This window comes from Plecotus auritus (assembly GCF_963455305.1).
Source record: "Plecotus auritus genome assembly, chromosome: 6".
Classification (NCBI taxonomy): Eukaryota; Metazoa; Chordata; class Mammalia; order Chiroptera; family Vespertilionidae; genus Plecotus; species Plecotus auritus.
In genome coordinates this window covers 44,681,171-44,702,033 of record NC_137773.1, presented here as the reverse complement: position 1 = coordinate 44,702,033, position 20,863 = coordinate 44,681,171, and the positions used below count along the sequence as shown (strand labels likewise).

Here is a 20,863-nt window from a genome sequence, read left to right as displayed (position 1 = left end):
TGTACAGATTAGAGCAGAGCAGTGTGGGATTAACCGAGTTTAGTTTTAGTTCCCAGGTTACTCTTCATTTTTCTCTTAGAAATCGCTTTAATTTCTGCTCCTTTAATTTTGCAGGGGTCATTTAGGCACGTTGTCATTGCTTTTGCTGATTGTACCCTGGAAGCATAAGTCAACATGTTCTTCTTTCTCCATTATTTTACTGAAATTGGCCATTTCCATCTAGAGCAGTGCTTCTCTCGGTCCAAACTGCCCATTCAAAGGAGATGGACTGGCTTTTAATGGTAAAGCTTGGGTTTAGGCAATGCGAATGTGCAGGTTACCAGTGACCTATTCTAGAACAGAGGTTCACAAACTTTTTGTTTGTTTTTGTTAATCCTCACTCCAGGATATTTTTTCCATTGCTTCCCAGAGAGAATGGAAAGGAGGGAGGGAGGAATGGGGAGAAACAGAGAGAGACAGAGAAACAGAAACATTGATGTGAGAGACACATTGATTGGCTCCTTTCCCACACACCCAGACCAGGGCCCTCTGGGATGGAACCTGCAAGGCCAGTAGGAGCCTTTGAGCGAAATTGAACCCTCGACCCCATGGTGTGCAGGCCAGTGCCCTAACCACTGAATACACCTGTTAGGACCAAACATTTTTTATTACAGGACCCCCTTTTCACTGTTAAAAATTAGGAGCCCAAAGAAGCTTCTGTTTTTTGTGGGGCATAAATTGATATGTACCATTTCAGAAATTGAAACAAAATGTAAAACTATTAGTTCATTTAAAATAATAATACTCAACACAAATAATATTTAAAGTATTTTTTCAAAACAAAAAAAAAATGTAGTGAGAATAGCCTTGTTTTATATTTTTGGAAAGCTCATGTCTGAAGGAAAGACAGCTGGATTTACATAACTGCTCTTCAGCCTGTGGCAGTGTCACACCTCATGTGGCTGCTAGACCACTTACACAAATGAGAGAATGATAGTGACACTGGCAGATATTGTCTTAGTTTTGACCTCAATGGAGGCCCAGATGTCTTGGTGACACCTACACTTCTTCCCTCCCACACTTTGAGAACTCCTCTGAGGCTGAACAGACTCAGGTTTGACTTCTTTGGGCAAGAATACTCAGTACATCATGCTGCCTCTATTTAATTCCACCTCCCTTTTTTTAAAAAAAAAAATCGTATATCCTATAGATCTCTCTATAATAGATTCCTGATTCCTTTTGATAGCCTGTTTGATAGTTTCTCATACATGGAGACACTGTGTTATCATCTCTTACTCTGTAGGACCTGCAGCCTTGAAACACACCCAGAAAACCCAAGATGAGTTATTGACAATTTTGAACTTATGTTCTAAGTTTTTCTTCATTATCTTAAGTGTGTTTTAACACTTTTCATGCTACTTGTCACTAGTAAAAAACCAAATATGTAGACCAAAAAGATTCCAGAGTAGGAATATATATATATATATAAAAAAGGCTAATATGCAAAGTGTCCCCAAGGGTGTTTGATTGCTCGCTATAACGTGTGCTGACCACCATGGGGTGGCATGGAATGAAGGAAGGCCCTGGCTGGCAGCCGGCAGCTGGGGAAGGGAGGCCTTGGACGGCAGCCGGAAGGCCCCAATTGGCCCTGATCGCCGGCCAGGCCTAGGGGCCCTACCCATGCTTGAATTTCATGCACAGGGCCTCTAGTTTTGTTAATATTTTGATTATTTCACATAAAAAGTTAGCAAGTCCTACTGGTCTGGTGTTTCATGCTACTTTCCTTTCCATAGCTACTTATTCAGCTCTTAACTCGTTTTTCAGCGCAAGTCTCTCTCCATTTTACATGTTGTTGCCAGATTAATCTTTCTGAAAAAGCTGGACTAGTCATTATTCATAGGTTTAAAAACTTTAAAGTCTTCTCATTACATTGACTTTAAGATCCTTTGTGAAATCAAGAAATAAATGGTGTCTTATTTGCAAAACTCTGAAAAATGAAAGTTTCAATCTCCTTACAGGGAATTTGCAGCATTAACAGGCACTCTGGGAGAAATTTAAGGGGTGATTGATTACCTGAATCACACTCCAAGGTGCCAAGAGCAGTCAAAGGAAACATCTCTGGTTGCAGGGAACATGAGTATCTCGGAGGACAGAAAAGCAAATGCTCAGCTGCTCCCTGGGGAAGTGCTCTCTTCCTTTCTAGCTTACCCTTGCATTTGACTCAATAGTGTTTATAACATACTAGAGGCCTGGTGCACGAAAATTCATGCACTGGTGTGGGGGTCCCTCAGCCCAGCCTGCCCCCTCACATACCGGGAGCCCTCAGGGGATGTCTTACTGACGGCTTAGGCCCACTCCGTGGGTAGCAGGCCTAAGCTGCAGTCTGGCCTCCCTCTGCGGGAGGCGACCGGGCTGATCAGGGGAAGGCGCCGCCCCCATCACCCCACTGCTGCCACCGCTGCTGGCCACCTGCCCTTGGCCCTCGCAGCTGCTGTGGCTGCTGCCTGCCCTCAGCCCTCGCAGCCACCGCAGCTTTGTCTGGAAGGACGTCTGGTCTATGTGGTCTAATTAGCATATTACCCTTTTATTAGTATAGATTCCTTTATGATATCCTCAAGCTCATTTATTTATGGTATATATTCACTGATAGAAGACAGTAAAGCTGAAAGTACTTAGAAATATGGCTTTTTTAAAAAAATTAAGAACTTTAGATCAGCTCTTTCAACACACTGAGCTGAAAAAGTTTAACTTGCTGCATTGCATTTTATTTACTGATTTGGAGACTCAGTTCTGGTGATTTACATGTTAATATTGAAAGTATAGAGTCTCATGGCCTTTGTGCTCCTCACTCCCATGAGGGTGGGGATTTTTATCTGTTTTTTCCCCCACTGCTGCATCCCCAGCATCCAGAGCAGCGCTTGGCATAGAGTAAAATTTCAACAAACATTTTTTAGACCAATGCATGAAAAGGCAACACAACCACAAACTCCAAACCGTATTTATTAAAAACTATCAATACAGTATAAAAATAGCTTCAATTATATAGAATATAGAAATATAGCTCTACAAAATTAAATTATTTTCATACAATTTAGTGTATAGACTAAACTTTAGTCCCTAAAGTTTTAGTAACATTTAATAATATTTTAAAAAACAGCCAAAGTATAAATCCTATTCTCAAAAATGTTTAGTGCTGAATACTTTTCCTCAGCTTCTTTCCAACATTTTGTCCAGTAGCAGGTATGATTTAGCTGACTCCTTGGTTTTCAACCAATGGATATTTGATAATAGTAGTAGCAGCAGCTAACACTTTTATAGCACATAACATGTGCCAGCACTATTTGGGAACTCACACACACAACAAACAATTATTCACAATATTCTCAAGAATGCTCAAAGCAGACAAACCTACTAAGTTGGTTTCACAGGTTTTCCCATTTTTATTAGAAATATAAAAAAGCAGGCACTGCAAATTTACTATCTTGCCTGTAGGCATCATCATTAAAGTCCCTTGGCACAAATAAACTTTCCCTTGCTGAGTATAGTTCTCTAACCCCACAAAGATAAATCAATAATAGCTAAAGAAAAGGGAGGGAGGAAAGGCAGTAGACTCTAGAATGGAATTATGGGGAGTTAAAATTACAGGGTGGGACGAAAGTAGGTTTATAGTTGTGAGTATGCAGAAAACAGCTTATTCTTATATTTGCCCCACCTTGTATATGATGGTGATAAGACAGTACTTGATATTTTTTTTAAATGACAATTATATAATCTTTTGCATCAATAGGCTTTGGTGAAAGGGCCCATTTGCAGGATGCTAACAAAATCCAACTTAATGTTTTTATACCTGCCAAAGAGTATATACCTCTGTGGCATCTGCACTGTCACTTTGTCCCCTTTATTTAATAAAGTGGCAGTATTTATTGTCCAGTATTTATTGTCCAGTAATCAAACTAATCTATTTTCAGATGTGACTTAGAACATATTTGGAAAAATGGTACACTGTTTGTTTGCAATGTTTACTTTAATATCTATTTAGAGATGAAAACCAAGATGATGTTTGATTTCATTTTTAAAAAATGTAATATCTTTACAACGTGGACATTACGGTATACATCTATAACATAGCAAATGATTTCTCCTTATTAAGATCTGTAGTTTGCTTTATCTTTTTGTTTGTTTTTGAGTGGTGGTTAGTATGATTCTTTGATACCAGGAAAGCAGTTCAATAGACTAAAATTTTATTAAATGAAGAAAAAAAAGTTTTCTATAATAAAACCCCAAGTTTTCAGTCTGCTTGAAAATCTGAGGTGATAAGTAGCTGCATTTATTAATAATTCTCAGTATTAAAAGAAGATCATAGTTTGTTTTTTTTTTGAAAATATCAAGAAATTTAAGACATTTAATAAATATTTTTAAACACAGTGCCTTAATACCCATGATACCTTAATGCCCTGAGCTCAGAGAAGTACAAAGACTTGCTCATGGTTACAGCACTAATTGTTACAGGACTGGTCACGTTCTCCCAATTTCCTGATTCTTTCACCAGATTCAATATTAGTCTTGAGATAAATACACAACGAACTGAGTACTTTTTCAAGATAAATATTTCTATATTAATTTTATATAAAACACTTCACATTATTTCAAACTAGTCAATAAATTAATGTTATATACGAAAATGGAAATAAGTTAACAACTCCTTCTTCATATTTTGATCAAGTATCTTTTCAAAAGTCTCACAATACTAATTAAGATCTAGTGCATCAACTCCAACAACATATGGTCTCAATATTTAACAATATTATGTTCAGTGAAAAGAAACTAAACAGTATCTTCTGTGTATGCATTTCAGCAATCCTAAAACTGCTCAGTGCTTCTTATTGTGCAGTGTTGTTGTGTAGCAAGAAAACAGTTACAAGGTCAATCCAAAGAACAACTTAAAAGCCATTTCAATGGCAATTTCTGTAACTGAGTCATGAAAACAGACATAAAGTTCTTGAACTTTGGGATGAAGAAAGAGTCTCCTGTAGAGGAAAAGAAAACACTTATTTTAGAAATTCAAAAAACAAAGAAAAGTTAAAACTTTCCATTCACTTTATTTTATTTATATTTTGTTTCTGAAAGTACCAGTAATCAAGTAAAACACTAATCCAAATCTATAGTAGAGGGAAATGCAGCTAGATTTACTTTTAAATAAATAATATGTGCCTTAGGTAAATTATTTTTATTTTTCTACAGTGTAATAAGCCCATTTTACCATTTCCCTGTTTTTAAATATTAAATTTAGTCATTATTATTATGATAAAGCCAATGGTGATACCATCATTTAAGTACTAGTTATTAAACATTGCCATTTACTTTCTAAAAGTTAATTATTTTTTTTTTAAATATTTTATTGCTTTTTTTTTTTTTACAGAGAGGAAGGGAGAGGGATAGAGAGTTAGAAACATCGATGAGAGAGAAACATCGATCAGCTGCCTCCTGCACACCTCCTACTGGGGATGTGCCCGCAACCAAGGTACATGCCCTTGACCGGAATCGAACCTGGGACCTTTCAGTCCTCAGGCCGACGCTCTATCCACCGAGCCAAACCGGTCAGGGCTAAAAGTTAATTATTATTAAAATATTAAATATAGTTCTTTTTGCAGATAGTATTAAATTGGGATTGACAATGAAATTTTACCTGGTTTTCTTTTTTAATTTAAATATGTTTTTATTGATTTTAGAGAGAGGAAGGAAGAGGGATAGAGAGATAGAAACATTAATGAGAGAGGACCATCTATCAGCTGCCTCCTGCACACCCGATAACGGGGATAGAGCCCACAACCCGGTCATGTGCCCTGACCGGGAATTGAACCTCTTGGTTCCTGGATCAACACTCAACCACTGACCCACACTGGCTGGGCTGTTTGATTTTCTTAAAGATTTAAAATCTATTTAATCAATACTATATAAATCAAACTATTTAAATCAGCAGTAGTTCTGCCTGACTTCCTTAAATGTCTCTATTCTACAGAGATCTGCATCATCAGAATTCAACACCTCTTGATTCTTTCTATTCCAATTGTTGTGAATACACTTAACTGTTCCACTGTACACTGTGTATGTGCCTAACTGTTCCTGTCTCTATTCTCTTGTGTATCCACACCATTCCATTTGCTGCTCCTAGCTTACTCATCCAAAAGCACAGCTCTGCTCACACTACAGAACTGAACGGATCCTCCCAAGCTTGGTTGGTTCTACATCAGAATCACAAGGGAGCTTACTGGGGTAGGGTGCAGGCATCTCTGATTTTAACAAATGTCTCAAGTGATTCTAATCCCATGGACCAGCACACGGGAATTACTGCTTGGGATAATGTTTGTAATGTGTGTGTCATACAATTTAGTACTACATGGTAGACATCCACTTGGTGTCACCTAACTTCCTGCCCCTTCCTCCACCAAGTCTTTACCCCCAACTCAGAGATCCTTCATTGGCTCAGTATTTCCCTGAAAATTTAATTCCTTAGAATTGAAGGCTCTCTGCTTTCCGGCTTGGTCTTTTTCACTTTCTCTTTGTATATGGCATTCCTTTACCATTCTGGCAAACCAGTCTCCTCATTGCTATGCCTTATGATTTGTTCATCCCTTCTTTTTCCTAAAATGTTTTATCCAAATCCAATTAATTTTCTAAACCAGACCAAATGGAATCTCTAAGCCTTTCTTTGTAATCCTAGAGATTTTCATAGCATTTGGTTGTATCAATTAATTTATTTTATCTATCTATCTATCTATCTATCTATCTATCTATCTAATCTATCTCCATATCTATAATAATAAAAGAGTAATATGCTAATTAGACCGGACGTCCTTTCAGACATCCTTCCGGATAAAGCCAGGGCTGCGAGAGATGCCCATGTCCCGGGTGCCTGCTGGCGGCCGGTGGAAAGCCTGGGTCCTGGGTGCCTGCCTGTGGCTGGAGGGAAGCCCGGGTCCCAGGTACCAGAGGGAAGCTGGTGCCGGCAGCCGGGGGAAGGAAGGCCTACTCTTGCATGAATGTCATGCATTAGGCCTCTAATATATTCATAAATATATAGATCTATGAGCATAGTTCATATTTCTTCTGCTAGATATAAGACTGCTAGATACAATGGTGTGACTTTATCTTTCTGTTTGCCATACCACCCACCCATCCACCACCAGTTTGCCAAGCACAGTTCCATTTACTAAATCTATACTAATAAAAGGGTAATATGCTAATTAGATAGGATAGACCAGACAGACATCCTTCCAGACAAAGCCACGGTGGTAGGGGCCGAGGCAGAGATGGTTAGGGGCGATCCAGCCAGCAGGGGAGAGCGGTTAGGGGCAATCAGGCCTGCAGGGGAGAGCGGTTATGGACCACCAGGCCAGCAGGGGAGAGCGTTTAGGGGTGGTCAGGCCGACAGGGGAGCAGTTAGGGGCATCAGGCAGGCAGGCAGAATGGTTAGGGGCAATCAGGCAGGCAGGCAGGTGAGTGGTTAGGAGCCAGCGGTCCTGGATTGTGAGAGGGATGTCCGACTGCTGGGAGGGTCCCGGATTGGAGAGGGTGCAGGCTGGGCTGAGGGACCGCCCCCCGCCGCGCACGATTTTCATGCACCAGACCTCTAGTTGTTATATATTTATCAATGTATGCGTTACGTGCCAGTGGTCAAGACAGATATGATTCCTGACCTCATAGAGCTAATATTCTAGTAAGGGAGAGAAAGACCATAAATAAATAAGAAAATAAATAAGAAAGGGGTTGTATAATAGAGCATAGCTGAGTAGCCCTGTTAATGCAGGAAAGAGATTATGGATCCTCTCTTTGAGGAGATGACATCTTAGCACTGGTCTGAATCTCAAGGAGCTGGACATACAAAGGTTAAGAGGCAGACAGCCAATACACAAGGAATAGCAAAAACAAGATTTGACTGATGGTTGCCAATATGGCTATGCATATGGGATTGAGGAGGAGAGTAACAGAAGGTGGAATCAGAGAGGTGGGCAGGGGCCAGGTCAGGCAATGACTTGTAGGTGGTGGAGGATGAGAAGGAGGAGAGCAAAGGGAGCAAGAAAGAAGGATTGAAGAAAAGGAGGAAGTAGGGGTAGAAGGAAGGAAATAGATATAAAATTGTGAAATCATTGGTTTTTTTTTAGCTTATTACTAATATAATTTTGTAAGATAACTAAATAAGCTATTTGTTTTTTTTAAAGTATATTTTTATTGATTTCAGAGAGGAAGGGAGAGAGAACCATCAATGATGAGAGAGAACCATTGATCGGCTGCTCCTGCACACCCCCCACTGGGATTGAGCCTGCAACCCAGGCATGTGCCCTTGACTAGAATTGAACCCGGGACCCTTCAGTCCACAGGTCAACGCTCTATCCACTGAGCCAAACCAGCCAGGGCAAGCTATTTGTTTTTAATAGAAAAGACTTGGGAGGTATTTAAAGGAGATACTTAGCAAATAAAATAAAGTTCTAAAATATATTAAAATATTATAGTTAGATTAATAATTTCATGCCTACATCCTAAAACTTTATCTCCTTTACCATATTTCTTTCACTTCTCTAACATTTTACTTTTAAATACTTTTTTCCACTTACCCTACTACCCAATAAGCCATAACTGGTGGTGCTTTTCTCTGGTCAGTCCAGTTTTCAGGTGAGCATTCAAACAACACCCCATGTTCTTTCACAGGGTTTAGAGAAGACACGGAATTTGTAGACCCTGAATGATCCGCAGTGTTTAGTGCTTTCTTTTTCTGTAAATTAATAGGCATTATTAGTATTAACTGGTATTAATAGTGCTGATCCTAGCACTTAAGAGCCTGCAATAACATTCTTCTTAACTGCAGGAAAATTTCTACTCTTTCTCATACTTTAAATACCCTCTCATATAAAAGACTTCATAGATAAAGTATCCCTTGACTTTTGCAGGGAACATTTTGTTCATAGTCCTGTATTAGAATTTATGTTATATTAGCAGTTTGTAGGTCTTTCTTCCCCAGTACAGGATAAGCTTCTTTTCCAGGCAGAGACAATATACTACTCATCTTTGTATTTGTTGTTGTTGTTAATCCTCACCCAAGGATATTTTTTCCTCATTTATTTATTTATTTTTTTTAGAGAGAGGGGAAGAGAGGGAAGAGGAAAGAGAGAGGGGGAGAGTGAAACATCAGATGTAAGAGAGACACATTGATTGGCTGCCTCCCACATGCACTCTAACTGGGTGGGGATTGAACTGCAACCCAGGTACATACTCTTTTTTTTTTTTTTAATATATTTTATTGATATTTCACAGAGAGGAAGGGAGGGGGATAGAGAGCTAGAAACATCGATGAGAGAGAAACATCGATCAGCTGCCTCCTGCACACCTCCCACTGGGCATGTGCCCGCAACCAAGGTACATGCCCTTGACCGGAATCAAACCCGGGACCTTTCAGTTCGCAGGCCAATGCTCTATCTACTGAGCCAAACCGGTTTCGGCCAGGTACATACTCTTGACTGGTAATCAAACCCGAGACCCTTCAGCCCACAGGCCGAAGCTCTAACCACTAGCAACTGGCCAGGGCATCTTTGTAGCATTTTTTTTTTTTTAAATAATCCTCACCCAAGGATATTTTTCCATTGGTTTTTTTTGGGAGAGTGGGAAAGAGAGGGAAAGACAGAGAGAAACACTGATGTGTGAGAAACACATCGATTGGTTGCCTCCTGCATATGACCCGACCAGGGACTAGGCCAGGGAGGATTCTGCAAACGAGGTACATGCCCTTGACTGGAACAGAACCCAGGACCCTTCAGTCCGCAGGTTGAAGCTCTATCCACTGAGCGAAACCAGCTAGAGCTGTAGTATTTTTTTTAAAGTTGTTGGTACATAGTAGGTACTTAATGAATATATTAATAATGAGTAGATTAGTAAATAAACAGATGATTTTATAATATACTTAAAACACTTAAACTTAAAACAGATGTATCTCTCTAAATTTCCCATTCATAAAACCATTAGCAAAGCAATGACTTATGTGAAATATAAATATTTTTTGTGAGGCTCAGGCCAAAATAGTGGAGTGATCCTTAGTTCTTCTTTCTCTCATAATCCTTATTTAATCGATCAACAAACCCTTCTGGCTACATCCAGAATACATCCAGGCTCAGGCCAAAATAGTGGAGTGATCCTTAGTTCTTCTTTCTCTCATAATCCTTATTTAATCCATCAACAAACCCTCCAGAATACATCCAGAATCCAGAAGCCACTATGTTTTTTGCTTTGAGAATTTCCATAGCTGGATATATTAAAGAGCTTTTAGAATATTTAGAGATATAGAAATGAAACTGGCATAAAGCTATATTTATAGCAGTGCCTTACCTCTTCCATCAAGGTCTGTTGAAAAGCTGCACGAATGGAGAGACAACACTGATGGAAATTCTTTATTAGCCGAGGGTGGATAGAGCCGCTCAGCTGGGCCACTTCTTCATGGGTAGGAGTAATAAAGATCCCTTGCACTGTTTCTAAAGCAACATAGTGGAAAAGTGTGTTCTCAGGCCCAGATGTCAATCTTGAAAAAAATAAAAAAGAGATATTTAAGTGAATGTAAAAATATTGCTTTATTTTGAATTGTACAGATTCCTAATAAGTATTTTCCTAATAAGTAGATTGCTAACTAGTATCTATAATACTAGTGCCCCGGTGCATGGATTCGTGCACATTGAAAGGAAATTAATTAGAAGGTGGCCGGCGGGGCGGGACTGGGTGAGACAGGCCGGACACGCCCTGGAGCCAACCTCCTGCAGTCCCACACCTGGGGCAGCACTGCAGCTCGAAGGGCGTCTGCAGAGTGAGCAGGGTCCCTCTGGCAGGTGGGGTCCCTCAGCCTGGCCTGCAGGAATCGGGCTGAAACTGGCTCTCTGACATCCCCTGAGGGGTCCCAGATTGTGAGAGGGTGGTTCTTGGGTGACGCACCCCAGAATCGGGGTCCCTCCACAGCTCAGCAGCTCTTGCGTTGAGTGTGTCTGCCCCCTGGCGGTCAGTGCGCATCATAGCTACCAGTCAGAGCACCTGCCCCCTGGTGGTCATTCCATGTCATAGCTACAGGTCGGATGGTCAGTTAGCCTTTTATATATAGAGATATTAGGAGTTTAATTAGGGAAGGAAAACTAGGCCAAACATTTCATTCCCTTATTTAATTCCCTCTTCCTCTTTAACTGAAGTACAGACTAGCGTTATTATCAATTCCCTAATGAAGGAAAGTATTACATGTTATGCAAGGATAAACAAACACCAATTCACTTGCAAGTAACTTAATTCACCTCTTTACTACACAACCCAAATTGTCCAATCCCCTTTTTTTCCATGGTTTGTAATAAATAACTTAGCCCATGTCTGGCCCAGATCTCTACAAGCCATAAACATGCTATCAGTCAAGGGTGGATCACATATAAAAATATCTTCCAACAAACTAAATACATTTAAGTTAGTAGCATTAAAGCCTTTTACGATGGTAGTTAAATTGATGATCTGAAGAAAAATAAAATTATTACCAACTGCAGAGTTGGGTTAATATTTAGAATACCATGGAAATTACTAGTTGTATTCTATTTCTCATTAATAGTCTTACTTCTCTTCTGTATTCTCTTAGTATTTTCATTTCTCCTTTCTTCTTCTTCTTCTCTATCCTTTCATCCCATATTTAGGTCTCAAATAGGCCAGCAGAACCTATACTAATAATATACTGAATACCCTCCTTGTGCCAGGGTAGATGCTTTAAAATATCTTAGTCTTAATTCTCATAATGACCCTGCAGGGTAGTAAATATTACTATCCTTGTTTTAGCCATGAAGAAATCAATGTTCAGAGGACTTGTGTTAACTTTCTTGAAGTCACAAAGCTAAGTGGCAGAGCTCAGCTGACTCTGTAACTTGATCTACTATACCAGCGGTGGGCAAACTACGGCCCGCGGGCCGGATCCGGCCCTTTCAGCTGTTCTACCCGGCCCGCGGAGCCGAAAGAGCGGAGGGTTCTCTTGCTCTCCCCTCCGCTCCTTCACCAGCAGCAGTGTTAACATGGCAACGTCAGGAAACATGGCTGCAGCTCCTTCTTCTGAGTGGGCGGATTTATATCCGCCCATTCAGTAGAAGGAACAACCTCTCAATCTTCCAGAGGCTTGTTGTAATGCCCGCGGACGTGTCCCCCGACATCATCCTGGGAATGTGTAGACACGTTATCGTGGTGATGTAGGGAGACAAGCCCCTGGAGAGCACAGTATCAGAGCCTTTCTGAGGTAAGATTAAGAGCTCTACTCAAACACAATTTTTTCCTGTTCTCACATTCTGTACATCACAATGACTTGTTAATAAAACAACAAAGACTTTCAGCTTTTAGGGCTTGTATCCACTGCAGTTTTTTTTCCCACTGCGGACGCGCGCAGCAGGGAAAAAGACACACAGAGGACATGTCACACTAGCCATGCTGCGGCTGCATTTTTTTGCTGATACAGATGCGGTATCAGTAACGCTACCGTGGCCACTAACCGCATTTACTGTTTACACATTTTGTTCTTTTCTATTTGTTTTAGTTTTAAATTATTTTATTATATTTAAGTTTAATTTGAAAGGCTTTTGTACCTTTCCTTTGTTAGGCAATTTTATTTTGCCTTTGCCATCTTCAATATAAGGTATGTTATTGTGCTATGATTCCTCCATTTTTTGAAGTTTCAAATTATAATAATTAGTGTTTACATTCTTCTTGTTAAAATGTTTGAAATGAATAAAACTATTGAAATAAAAAAAAAAAGACCGTACCCTTTTATGTAATGATGTTTACTTTGAATTTATATTAGTTCACACAAACACTCCATCCATGCTTTTGTTCCGGCCCTCCGGTCCAGTTTAAGAACCCATTGTGGCCCTCGAGTCAAAAAGTTTGCCCACCCCTGCACTATACCTTGCTTTCTTTCGCTCCACTGCTAACTTCTAATTGGCAATCTTTAAATATATAGGCAGCAGTTCCCCATCAGCATCTCAAATATTCAGGCTGCCCCATTCTAATTCTGATATCTATAGTAAAATATTTCTTCAGTTGATTTTTTTTTCCAGCCATGAGCACAGAGGCAAGGAAAATGCATATTTCAGCTCTTAGCCTAGATACTGCCTCCATTGTCTCTGCGAGGTACTGGGAATGAGCACTCTGGGATAAGGAGTATCTGAGCAGCATACCACAGCATACCAGAGCCTAAAAATAGTAAACTCTATTTTAAAAATTAGACACACAAAAGGGAGGTTACCTGTTGAAGAGAGATAAAGGGTGGCTTTCACATTTTGAACTATTATTTTGTAGTGTCTTTTTAAAAATCCTCACCTGAGGATACTTTTTCCAATGACTTTTTCAGTGAGAATGGAAGGAAGGGAGAGAGATAGAGAAACACTGACTGGCTGCCCTCACATACACCTGGGACCAGGGCTGGGTATCAAGTCTGCAACCGAAGTATGTGCACTTGACTGGAATTGAAACCGTGACCCTTCAGTTGGCAGCTGATGCTCCAACCACTGAGCAAAACAGGCTTGGGTTGTATGTGTTTTATCTCTTACTAGAGGCCTGGTGCACAAATTCGTGCATGGGTGGGGTCTGGCTGGCCTGCCCCATGGGGGCCCATTGAGGGCGGGGCTGGCTGGGAGAGGGGCCGCAGGCCGTTGGCCAGCCAGCCCCGCCCCTGATCAGGGTGTTGGGGGCCAAATGGAGATGGGGCTGGCCAGGGGGAGGGGCACAGGGAGGGCTCCAGGGTGTGTCCGGCCCATCTCGCTCAGTCCTGATCTGCCTGACCCCAGCAGCAAGTTAACTTACTGGTTGGAGCGTCTGCCCCCTGGTGGTCAGTGCACATCATAGCGACTATCTACTGGTCAACTGACCCTTGGTGGTCAGTGCATGTCATAGCGAGCAGTTGAGCGGCCTTAGCATATCATTAGCACATTACGCTTTGATTGGTTGAATGGACAACTGGACACTTAGCATATTAGGCTTTTATTATATAGGATAATATGAGTATGTTTCCTATTGTGTAATGAAGAACATTAGAGGAACAGCATACCTTTGGTATTTAAGATATACTGGTAATTACAATTGTTGAATAAAATCTCTACATGTTATGGACTTGTACATTCTCATTGTAAAATGTCCTTGAAGTCAAGAGTTTAAGTGAAAAAGAATATTATAAATAAGTTTCTTACTTCAATGTGTTATATATTTCCAATTCTTTTTCTGAAAGTTCCTTTTTCAAGTTTCCCAAATGAAATGGATTTGGAAGAGTAGACTTCTTTTTAGTGACCTGAAAAATACGGTTCAGTAGATCAGTTTATGCCTGAGAATGGAATGAAATAGCAGAAATAATGTAAAATCTAAATATCCTTCTAAGAGAACTATTTACTATTTTGCAATGTTACCTTTATATATTATCAATGCTAACTTGTGCCTCTTGGCTTATCCTTTGCTGTCAGAGACCCCAGAGCCATGTCATAGGAGGAAATGAAAGTTCTCCCCAAAAACCTTCTACCACAGCCATTATGGAGCCTTTACCAAGTTTTGTTATAATTTATATGTATGTGTATCTGTCTCTCTCTCCAAACCACACTCCTCAAAGGCAGCAGCTGTATGTTATTCATCATTTGTATCTATCTCTTTTGTGTAGCACAGCACTGGGCAGATAGTAGGTGTTCAATCAACAGTTGTTGAATAGCTAAATCTTAGAGATTAATTCAGTTTTTTTTAGGAGTTGTTCATGGCGTCTTAATTCTTTCCAAATAGCCTTAAACTTTATTTCCTACCAATTTCACTATCTATGATAATAAGTACAGTACATATGTGAACACTTCCTAAACATATCCACTTAGGGCTCCAAGAGTGCCCTATTATTTGGAATTAGGAGATAAAAATCTATGACTATTTGTGCCATGACACACAGAGTCTCATTTTATTCCTGCCCCTTCTCAGACTCCTCCTTCGTCATGCTTCATCACTTCCATCCACTTAAATGACAACTTTCAGAAATGTTTCAAAAAAGCAACGTCATTAGAATAGGTAGAAAGCCTCCCAGGGTGATTATTTTGATAATCATTTAGATATAATATGGTATTTTCATGGAAAAAATGCATAAAATATGATAAGCAGTCTGAAAAATGAACATTCTCTTTGCTTAATAGTCTCATTTTCAATTCTTGATATGGAATCCAGACCTTCACAGGTATAGATTTTTAAAAATTTATAAAAACATAGAACAAGACACACATATTTTAAGTTACTGATTTTTTTTCCTGAACATTTTTTTAAAATATATTTTAGTGATATTTTACAGAGAGGAAGGGAGAGGGATAGAGAGCTAGAAACATCGATGAGAGAGAAACATCCATCAGCTGCCTCCTGCACACCTCCCACTGGGGATGTGCCCGCAACCAAGGTACATGCCCTTGACCGGAATCGAACCCGGGACCCTTCAGTCCACAGGCCGACACTCTATCCACTGAGCCAAACCGGTTTCGGCATTTCCTGAACATTTTATTGGCTATTTAGTCAGATCAGCCCCCTAAGTGCCCCATAACTAGGCTGTTCCTTAATAATATCGTAAACAGAGAAAAATGAGATGAGCAGGGAAAGCAGGGTTAAAGTTTCCCTTCTTGTCAGTAGTGTCAAAGCAGATGTCCTGGATATTACTTATTATTTCTTATTCTTTTGGGTTCTAAATCACTGGTTTTCCAACAGTGACTAAAACAACTACCAGTTCAAATGAAGAATGATCTGACATTAAATTTTCTATTCCAAAAAAAAAAAAAAAATCTTTCAGCCCAGCCAGCATGGCTCAGTGGTTGAGTGTCGACCTATGAACCAGGCAGTCATGGTTTGATTCCTGGTCAGGGCACATGCCTGGGTTGCAGGCTCGCTCCCCAGTGTGGGGCATGCAGAAGGCAGCCGATCAATGATTCTCTCATCATTGATGTTTCTCTCTCTCTTTTGCTCTCTCTCTCTGTCTCTCACTCTTCCCCTCTGAAATCAATAAAAATATATAAAAAAAATTATATCCCAGTTATAAAATAAGGACTGGAAAGATAGCTTAGCTTCCAGAATGTACACACTTGAACGCACACACACCTTAAGCATGGCCCCACTTTCTTCCAAGCCATCAGATTCTCTTTGCCTCCGTACTGCATCTGGTGTAGTGTGGGGGCTCGGGCCAACACCTTCTCCACCTTCACAACCACTGTCAGATCCTCCACTGCTTCGGGAAGGACTGGGCTTACGTGTTTTTAAGGAATAGTCACCAAAAAGAGTTCTTCTGCAGGTTGGAGAGGTTGCTGCTTTGGAAATACCTTGCAGCCTACTGAGGATAGGAGAGGTTGTCAAACAACCTAATTTTTCATGTGATCCAGCAAGGAACCAGTCAGCACAAGATAAGCAGGGGCTTGGAGAAGATGCTAGCCGATCATTTATGCGGCAACCTATTCCTTCCAGCTGGTGAAGAGTTGTTTTGACCTGATCCACATATATACAGTCTGGTCCAGGGTTCCCAATAGCTTTGGATGAGCAGCCTCCAGCTTCTAATAGTACACACAACATATAATGCCTCTATAAGAAAAAAGGTTATTAGTACAGATTTAGCCACATGAAGATATTTATATGCAATATGCATGTATCAATTTATGAATACTGAAGACATATAGGCATATGGCATAACCATGTGATGATTATTAAAAACTCCTCCCTCCCCTTTCCTTCTTAGATATGCTCGGTGCTTCTTGATCACCCTTGAAAACAAATCTCATACTGCCTTATCCTGATATACCATCAGTCACTACCTTAGGCACATGGAATTCCCTAAGGCAGTTTTCTAAGAGCCTCAATTACTAGAAGTCCTTTCATTTATAATCACATATTTATTCTGATTCTATATTCTTTTTATGTTTCCCTCTATTTCCCAAAACAAATCAGAGGATAAAACCGCTATAAAAATGGGAACAAGCCCAGCCAGCATGGCTCAGTGGTTGAGGTCGACCTATAAACCAGAAGTTCACAATTTGATTCCGGGTCAGGGCAAATGCCTGGGTTGCGGGCTCGATCTCAGTGTGGGGTGTGTGGTCCCCAGTGTGGGGTACGCAGAAGGCAGCTGATCAATGATTCTCTCTCATCTTGATGTTTCTATCTCTCTCTCCCTCTCCCTTCCTCTCTGAAATCAATAAAAATATATATTAAAAAAATGGGAACAAAAGATCTCAAGAATCTGCTAAAATCTTATCCTGGGTTTCATTAATTTTTCTCCATGGGTATTAAATGGATGCTAAAAAAAAAAAAAAAAAAAAAAAGAAGGAATAAGGGGCATGTAACATTTTCTTGAATACTGATATTTGATATGTTCATAATTTTAAATGATCATATTTGTGTATTTATTTACATAATAAATGGCCAAAACAAAACAAAAAATCAAGAAAGAAACCAAGGCAAACTCACCCAGCCCACAATTAGCAAAAAATATCTCCCTTCAGGTTCTTGAAAGACTTCAGTGTTTGAATCTGTAGAAGGTTGGAGATGATGTCGAGGAAACACTTCTCTCCATATTATCAACTGACCAATTCTTTGTTTTGCTGCTAAAGGCAGTAGGCCGTAGTGGCGACAGTATACAGCAATATCAATAAGATCATCCTTAGGCAAATGACTGCATATCAAATAACCCTTGAATTTAACCACAAAGAACAAAAGTCAACCAGTGGTATGAAGCAATAATCCCATAATATATTTCTAAGAGTTTTATAAGTACTTCTTCAATTGGCTTAAAATATTCCAGTTTTAAGACAGAGTAAAAATAAGTCCCTCCACCCACTGAGGTCAACTGAGATCAAATATTTATGATAACTTAAGTCTACAATAGGTAGATGGTAGCACAAAACAAGATCATCTCTGAACATAAGCCTGAATGGCAAAATTAGAATGGAATTGAATTCTGAGGATGGAAAGCAGAGAATGAGTTGAAAAATGAAAACACTTAAATTCATTGACACTTAACTTTCTTTCTAAAAATACGTTATTTATATTGCTGACACTATTACAGATGTTCCCATTCTTCCTCGACCCCCACCCACCTCTACTCAGCCTCCCTTTCCTCTGACCATCACTGCACTGTGTCTATGGGTTATGCATATATGTTCTTTGGCTAATCCCTTTACCTTTATTCATCCAGTCCTACCCCTGTCCCCCCTGACAGCTGTTAGTCTATTCCATGTATCCATGCCTCTGGATATTTAACTTTCTTTACATGGAAGTTAACTAGTTAATGTTAAAAGATTTATTAAAAAGATGCACAGTGAGTCTGAAGATAAGAAACAAGCATACTACTGCAAAAGGAAATCCAGAAAGCACTCTCCCCTCTCTTACACACTTGGTTCTTTGAGTATAGTTTCTTCTTTACAAATTTACAAATGCTTTAGAACACAATGAAACCAGAAATATTTAATGTCTAGGTACAAGTTTTATTTTAAGGTCTTAATTTTAGTGTACCTACATTTAGAAGAAAAGAGATAAACATTTTTCATGTCTGTAAAAGTTTGAGAAAATTTAGGTCATATAACAGTTAGACATTTATAAAGATTCAAGCTTCAGCTTACCTTGTAAAACAAAGAAGACCCTAAAATCGTATACAGCCGCCTCATGTCATAGTAATCCTCAGACTGGGGGCGAGAAAACCACAGTGGATTAAAAAATCCTAGTTAAGCAATAACAGTTAAAATGGCAATTACATTCTTTAGTAACTGAACTTTTCACAGTGCCTTTATTAGAAATCAATATACTAGGATATTAGGGTGAAAGATAGTGTGCAAAGTAAGTATTTTGATTTAAAACAGTTTTATTTTTAATTCTTATAAGAAACTATTGATTAGAGAATCTAAAAATAAACATAAGATTTGTGACACCACGAGGAATTAAAATAAGTGTATCAAGACAAAAAGCATCTACCTACACATCATCTATGATATTTAATATTAACATATATTATTTTTGAAAGTACACATTGGTATAACCTATTTGGGGGCCACTGAGTGGTATGTAAAAAAAATTTAAAAACATACACTTTTTAATAGAATTATTTGTAATATGCAAAAATTGGAAGTGATTTTTAGCAATAGAGAATGGTTAACAAAATTAGATATGGTCATAACACAGTATCATACCTGAGCAGTCACAAAATGTTTTAGAATATACTGTGCTGCAAAGAATGCAAGCTACAGAACAAAATACCACTATGAACTAGTTTTTGTTAAAACGGCACTCCTGATGGTACTCGTGTTTATTTTCAGGCCCTACTCTGGATCCAGTCATTTCCCTTAGGAGTCATGGTTCCTTGCAGCAAGAAATATTACTTATGCACCATGGCCTGGGTGCTAGTGGTCTTCCTTACTACTGGGGATGGTCACGATTTCTAGGCCTTTTCCCTGGACAGAACTAGGAAACACACTTTTTTTTTTTTAAGATTAAAAACCATACTTATACTTTCAATGTAAATCCAGATCTACAGGATTTTTACTTAATTTAATCAACATTACATGTATATCCTGTCTCACAAAGCCCAGTTCTTAATGATACTGATGTAATTAATGTTTACATATGTCATATACAAATATTTTTTTAGAAAATATTTTTATTGATTTCAGAGAGGAAGGAAGAGAGAGAGAGAGAGAGAGAGAGAGAGAGAAATAGAAACATCAATGATGAGAGAGAATCACTGATCAGCTGCCTCCTGCACACCCCACACTGGGGATTGAGCCTGCAACCTGGGCATGTGCCCTGACTGGGAATCAAACGGGTTCATAGGTCGATGTTCAACTGGCCAGGCACAAATATGTTCAACTGAGTAGAAAATTAAGGTGAGCAAAACAGACTTGCCCTTGTCAAAAATAGAGACCTAATGTTATGTATTTCAAGAGTATTGCATGCTCACTTGCAATATTTTTAGAATGACTGATTTACAAAATGAGAAATCAACATTGTCTTTCCTAAAACTCACTGCTTCTCTTACCAGTTCTGCAAAATCTGCAGCCTCCAAGTCACTCAATGCTGTGTCTAATTCCATCTGTGTGGGGGAGAAAAAAAGAGTAACACAAACAATTAACTCATAATTACTTTGAAATCATGGCCATATAAAAGTGTTTAATAATTAAAGAATTGAATAAGTATCTTTCTCCATTGTATTATTTAAGAACTGTCCCTCCCAGCCGCCGTGGTTCAGTGGTTGAGCATCAACCTGTAAACCAGGAGGTCACTGGTTTGATTCCCAGTCAGGGGATATGCCTGGGTTGCAGGCTCCATCCCCAGTAGGGGGTGTGCAGGAGGTAGCCAATCGATGATTCTCTCATCATTGATGTCTTTATATCTCTCTCCTTTACCCTTCCTCTCTCTGAAATCAATAAAAACATGTTAAAAAACAAACAACAGTCCCAAATAGAACATCTTGTTTTTAAGCTTTGCAATTATAAAAAAGTTAATTTAACATATAGGCATTTTTCAATTAAATCACAATAGAAAACTAGGCTTCCCTCTGAATTCAATATAAGATAATTTATGAGATTAAAAAATTGCTTTAATGTAGAAAAAATGTTAACATATTAAAATTCTTAAGAGGAAAAAAATCACAATGTAGCTAATCTATTTTGAGTTGTTTTTATTTTTCTGGTTCCTATATATTTCTCAACAGATGGATTCTTAGAAAATATTAACATTCTCCCCTGTCTCTCTCCCTATCTCTATAAAAGCCTAAGTTACTGGCCGGTAGCTATGATGCACAATGACCACGAAGGGGCAGATGCTCCGACCGGCAGTTATGACGCGCACTGACCACCAGGGGGCAGAT

The 20,863-nt window shown here is 39.2% G+C and overlaps 1 protein-coding gene across 2 annotated transcripts in view; it reads right to left on the bottom strand.

Annotated features, from left to right (window-relative positions):
• Positions 1–2,961: 2,961 nt before the first annotated feature.
• INTU (inturned planar cell polarity protein) overlaps positions 2,962–20,863 on the bottom strand; it is a gene marked incomplete at its 5' end in the record, with an annotated part of 79,740 nt that continues 61,838 nt past the window's right edge. For both annotated transcript variants that reach the window (XM_080673358.1, XM_080673357.1), the window contains 8 exons: positions 2,962–5,006; positions 8,592–8,749; positions 10,354–10,543; positions 14,208–14,305; positions 16,120–16,593; positions 17,473–17,694; positions 18,624–18,686; positions 20,033–20,086. In XM_080673358.1, the coding sequence (XP_080529484.1) occupies positions 4,895–5,006; positions 8,592–8,749; positions 10,354–10,543; positions 14,208–14,305; positions 16,120–16,593; positions 17,473–17,694; positions 18,624–18,686; positions 20,033–20,086 (1,371 nt within the window). In that variant the 3' untranslated portion in view covers positions 2,962–4,894. The remainder of the gene's footprint in view (positions 5,007–8,591; positions 8,750–10,353; positions 10,544–14,207; positions 14,306–16,119; positions 16,594–17,472; positions 17,695–18,623; positions 18,687–20,032; positions 20,087–20,863) is intronic.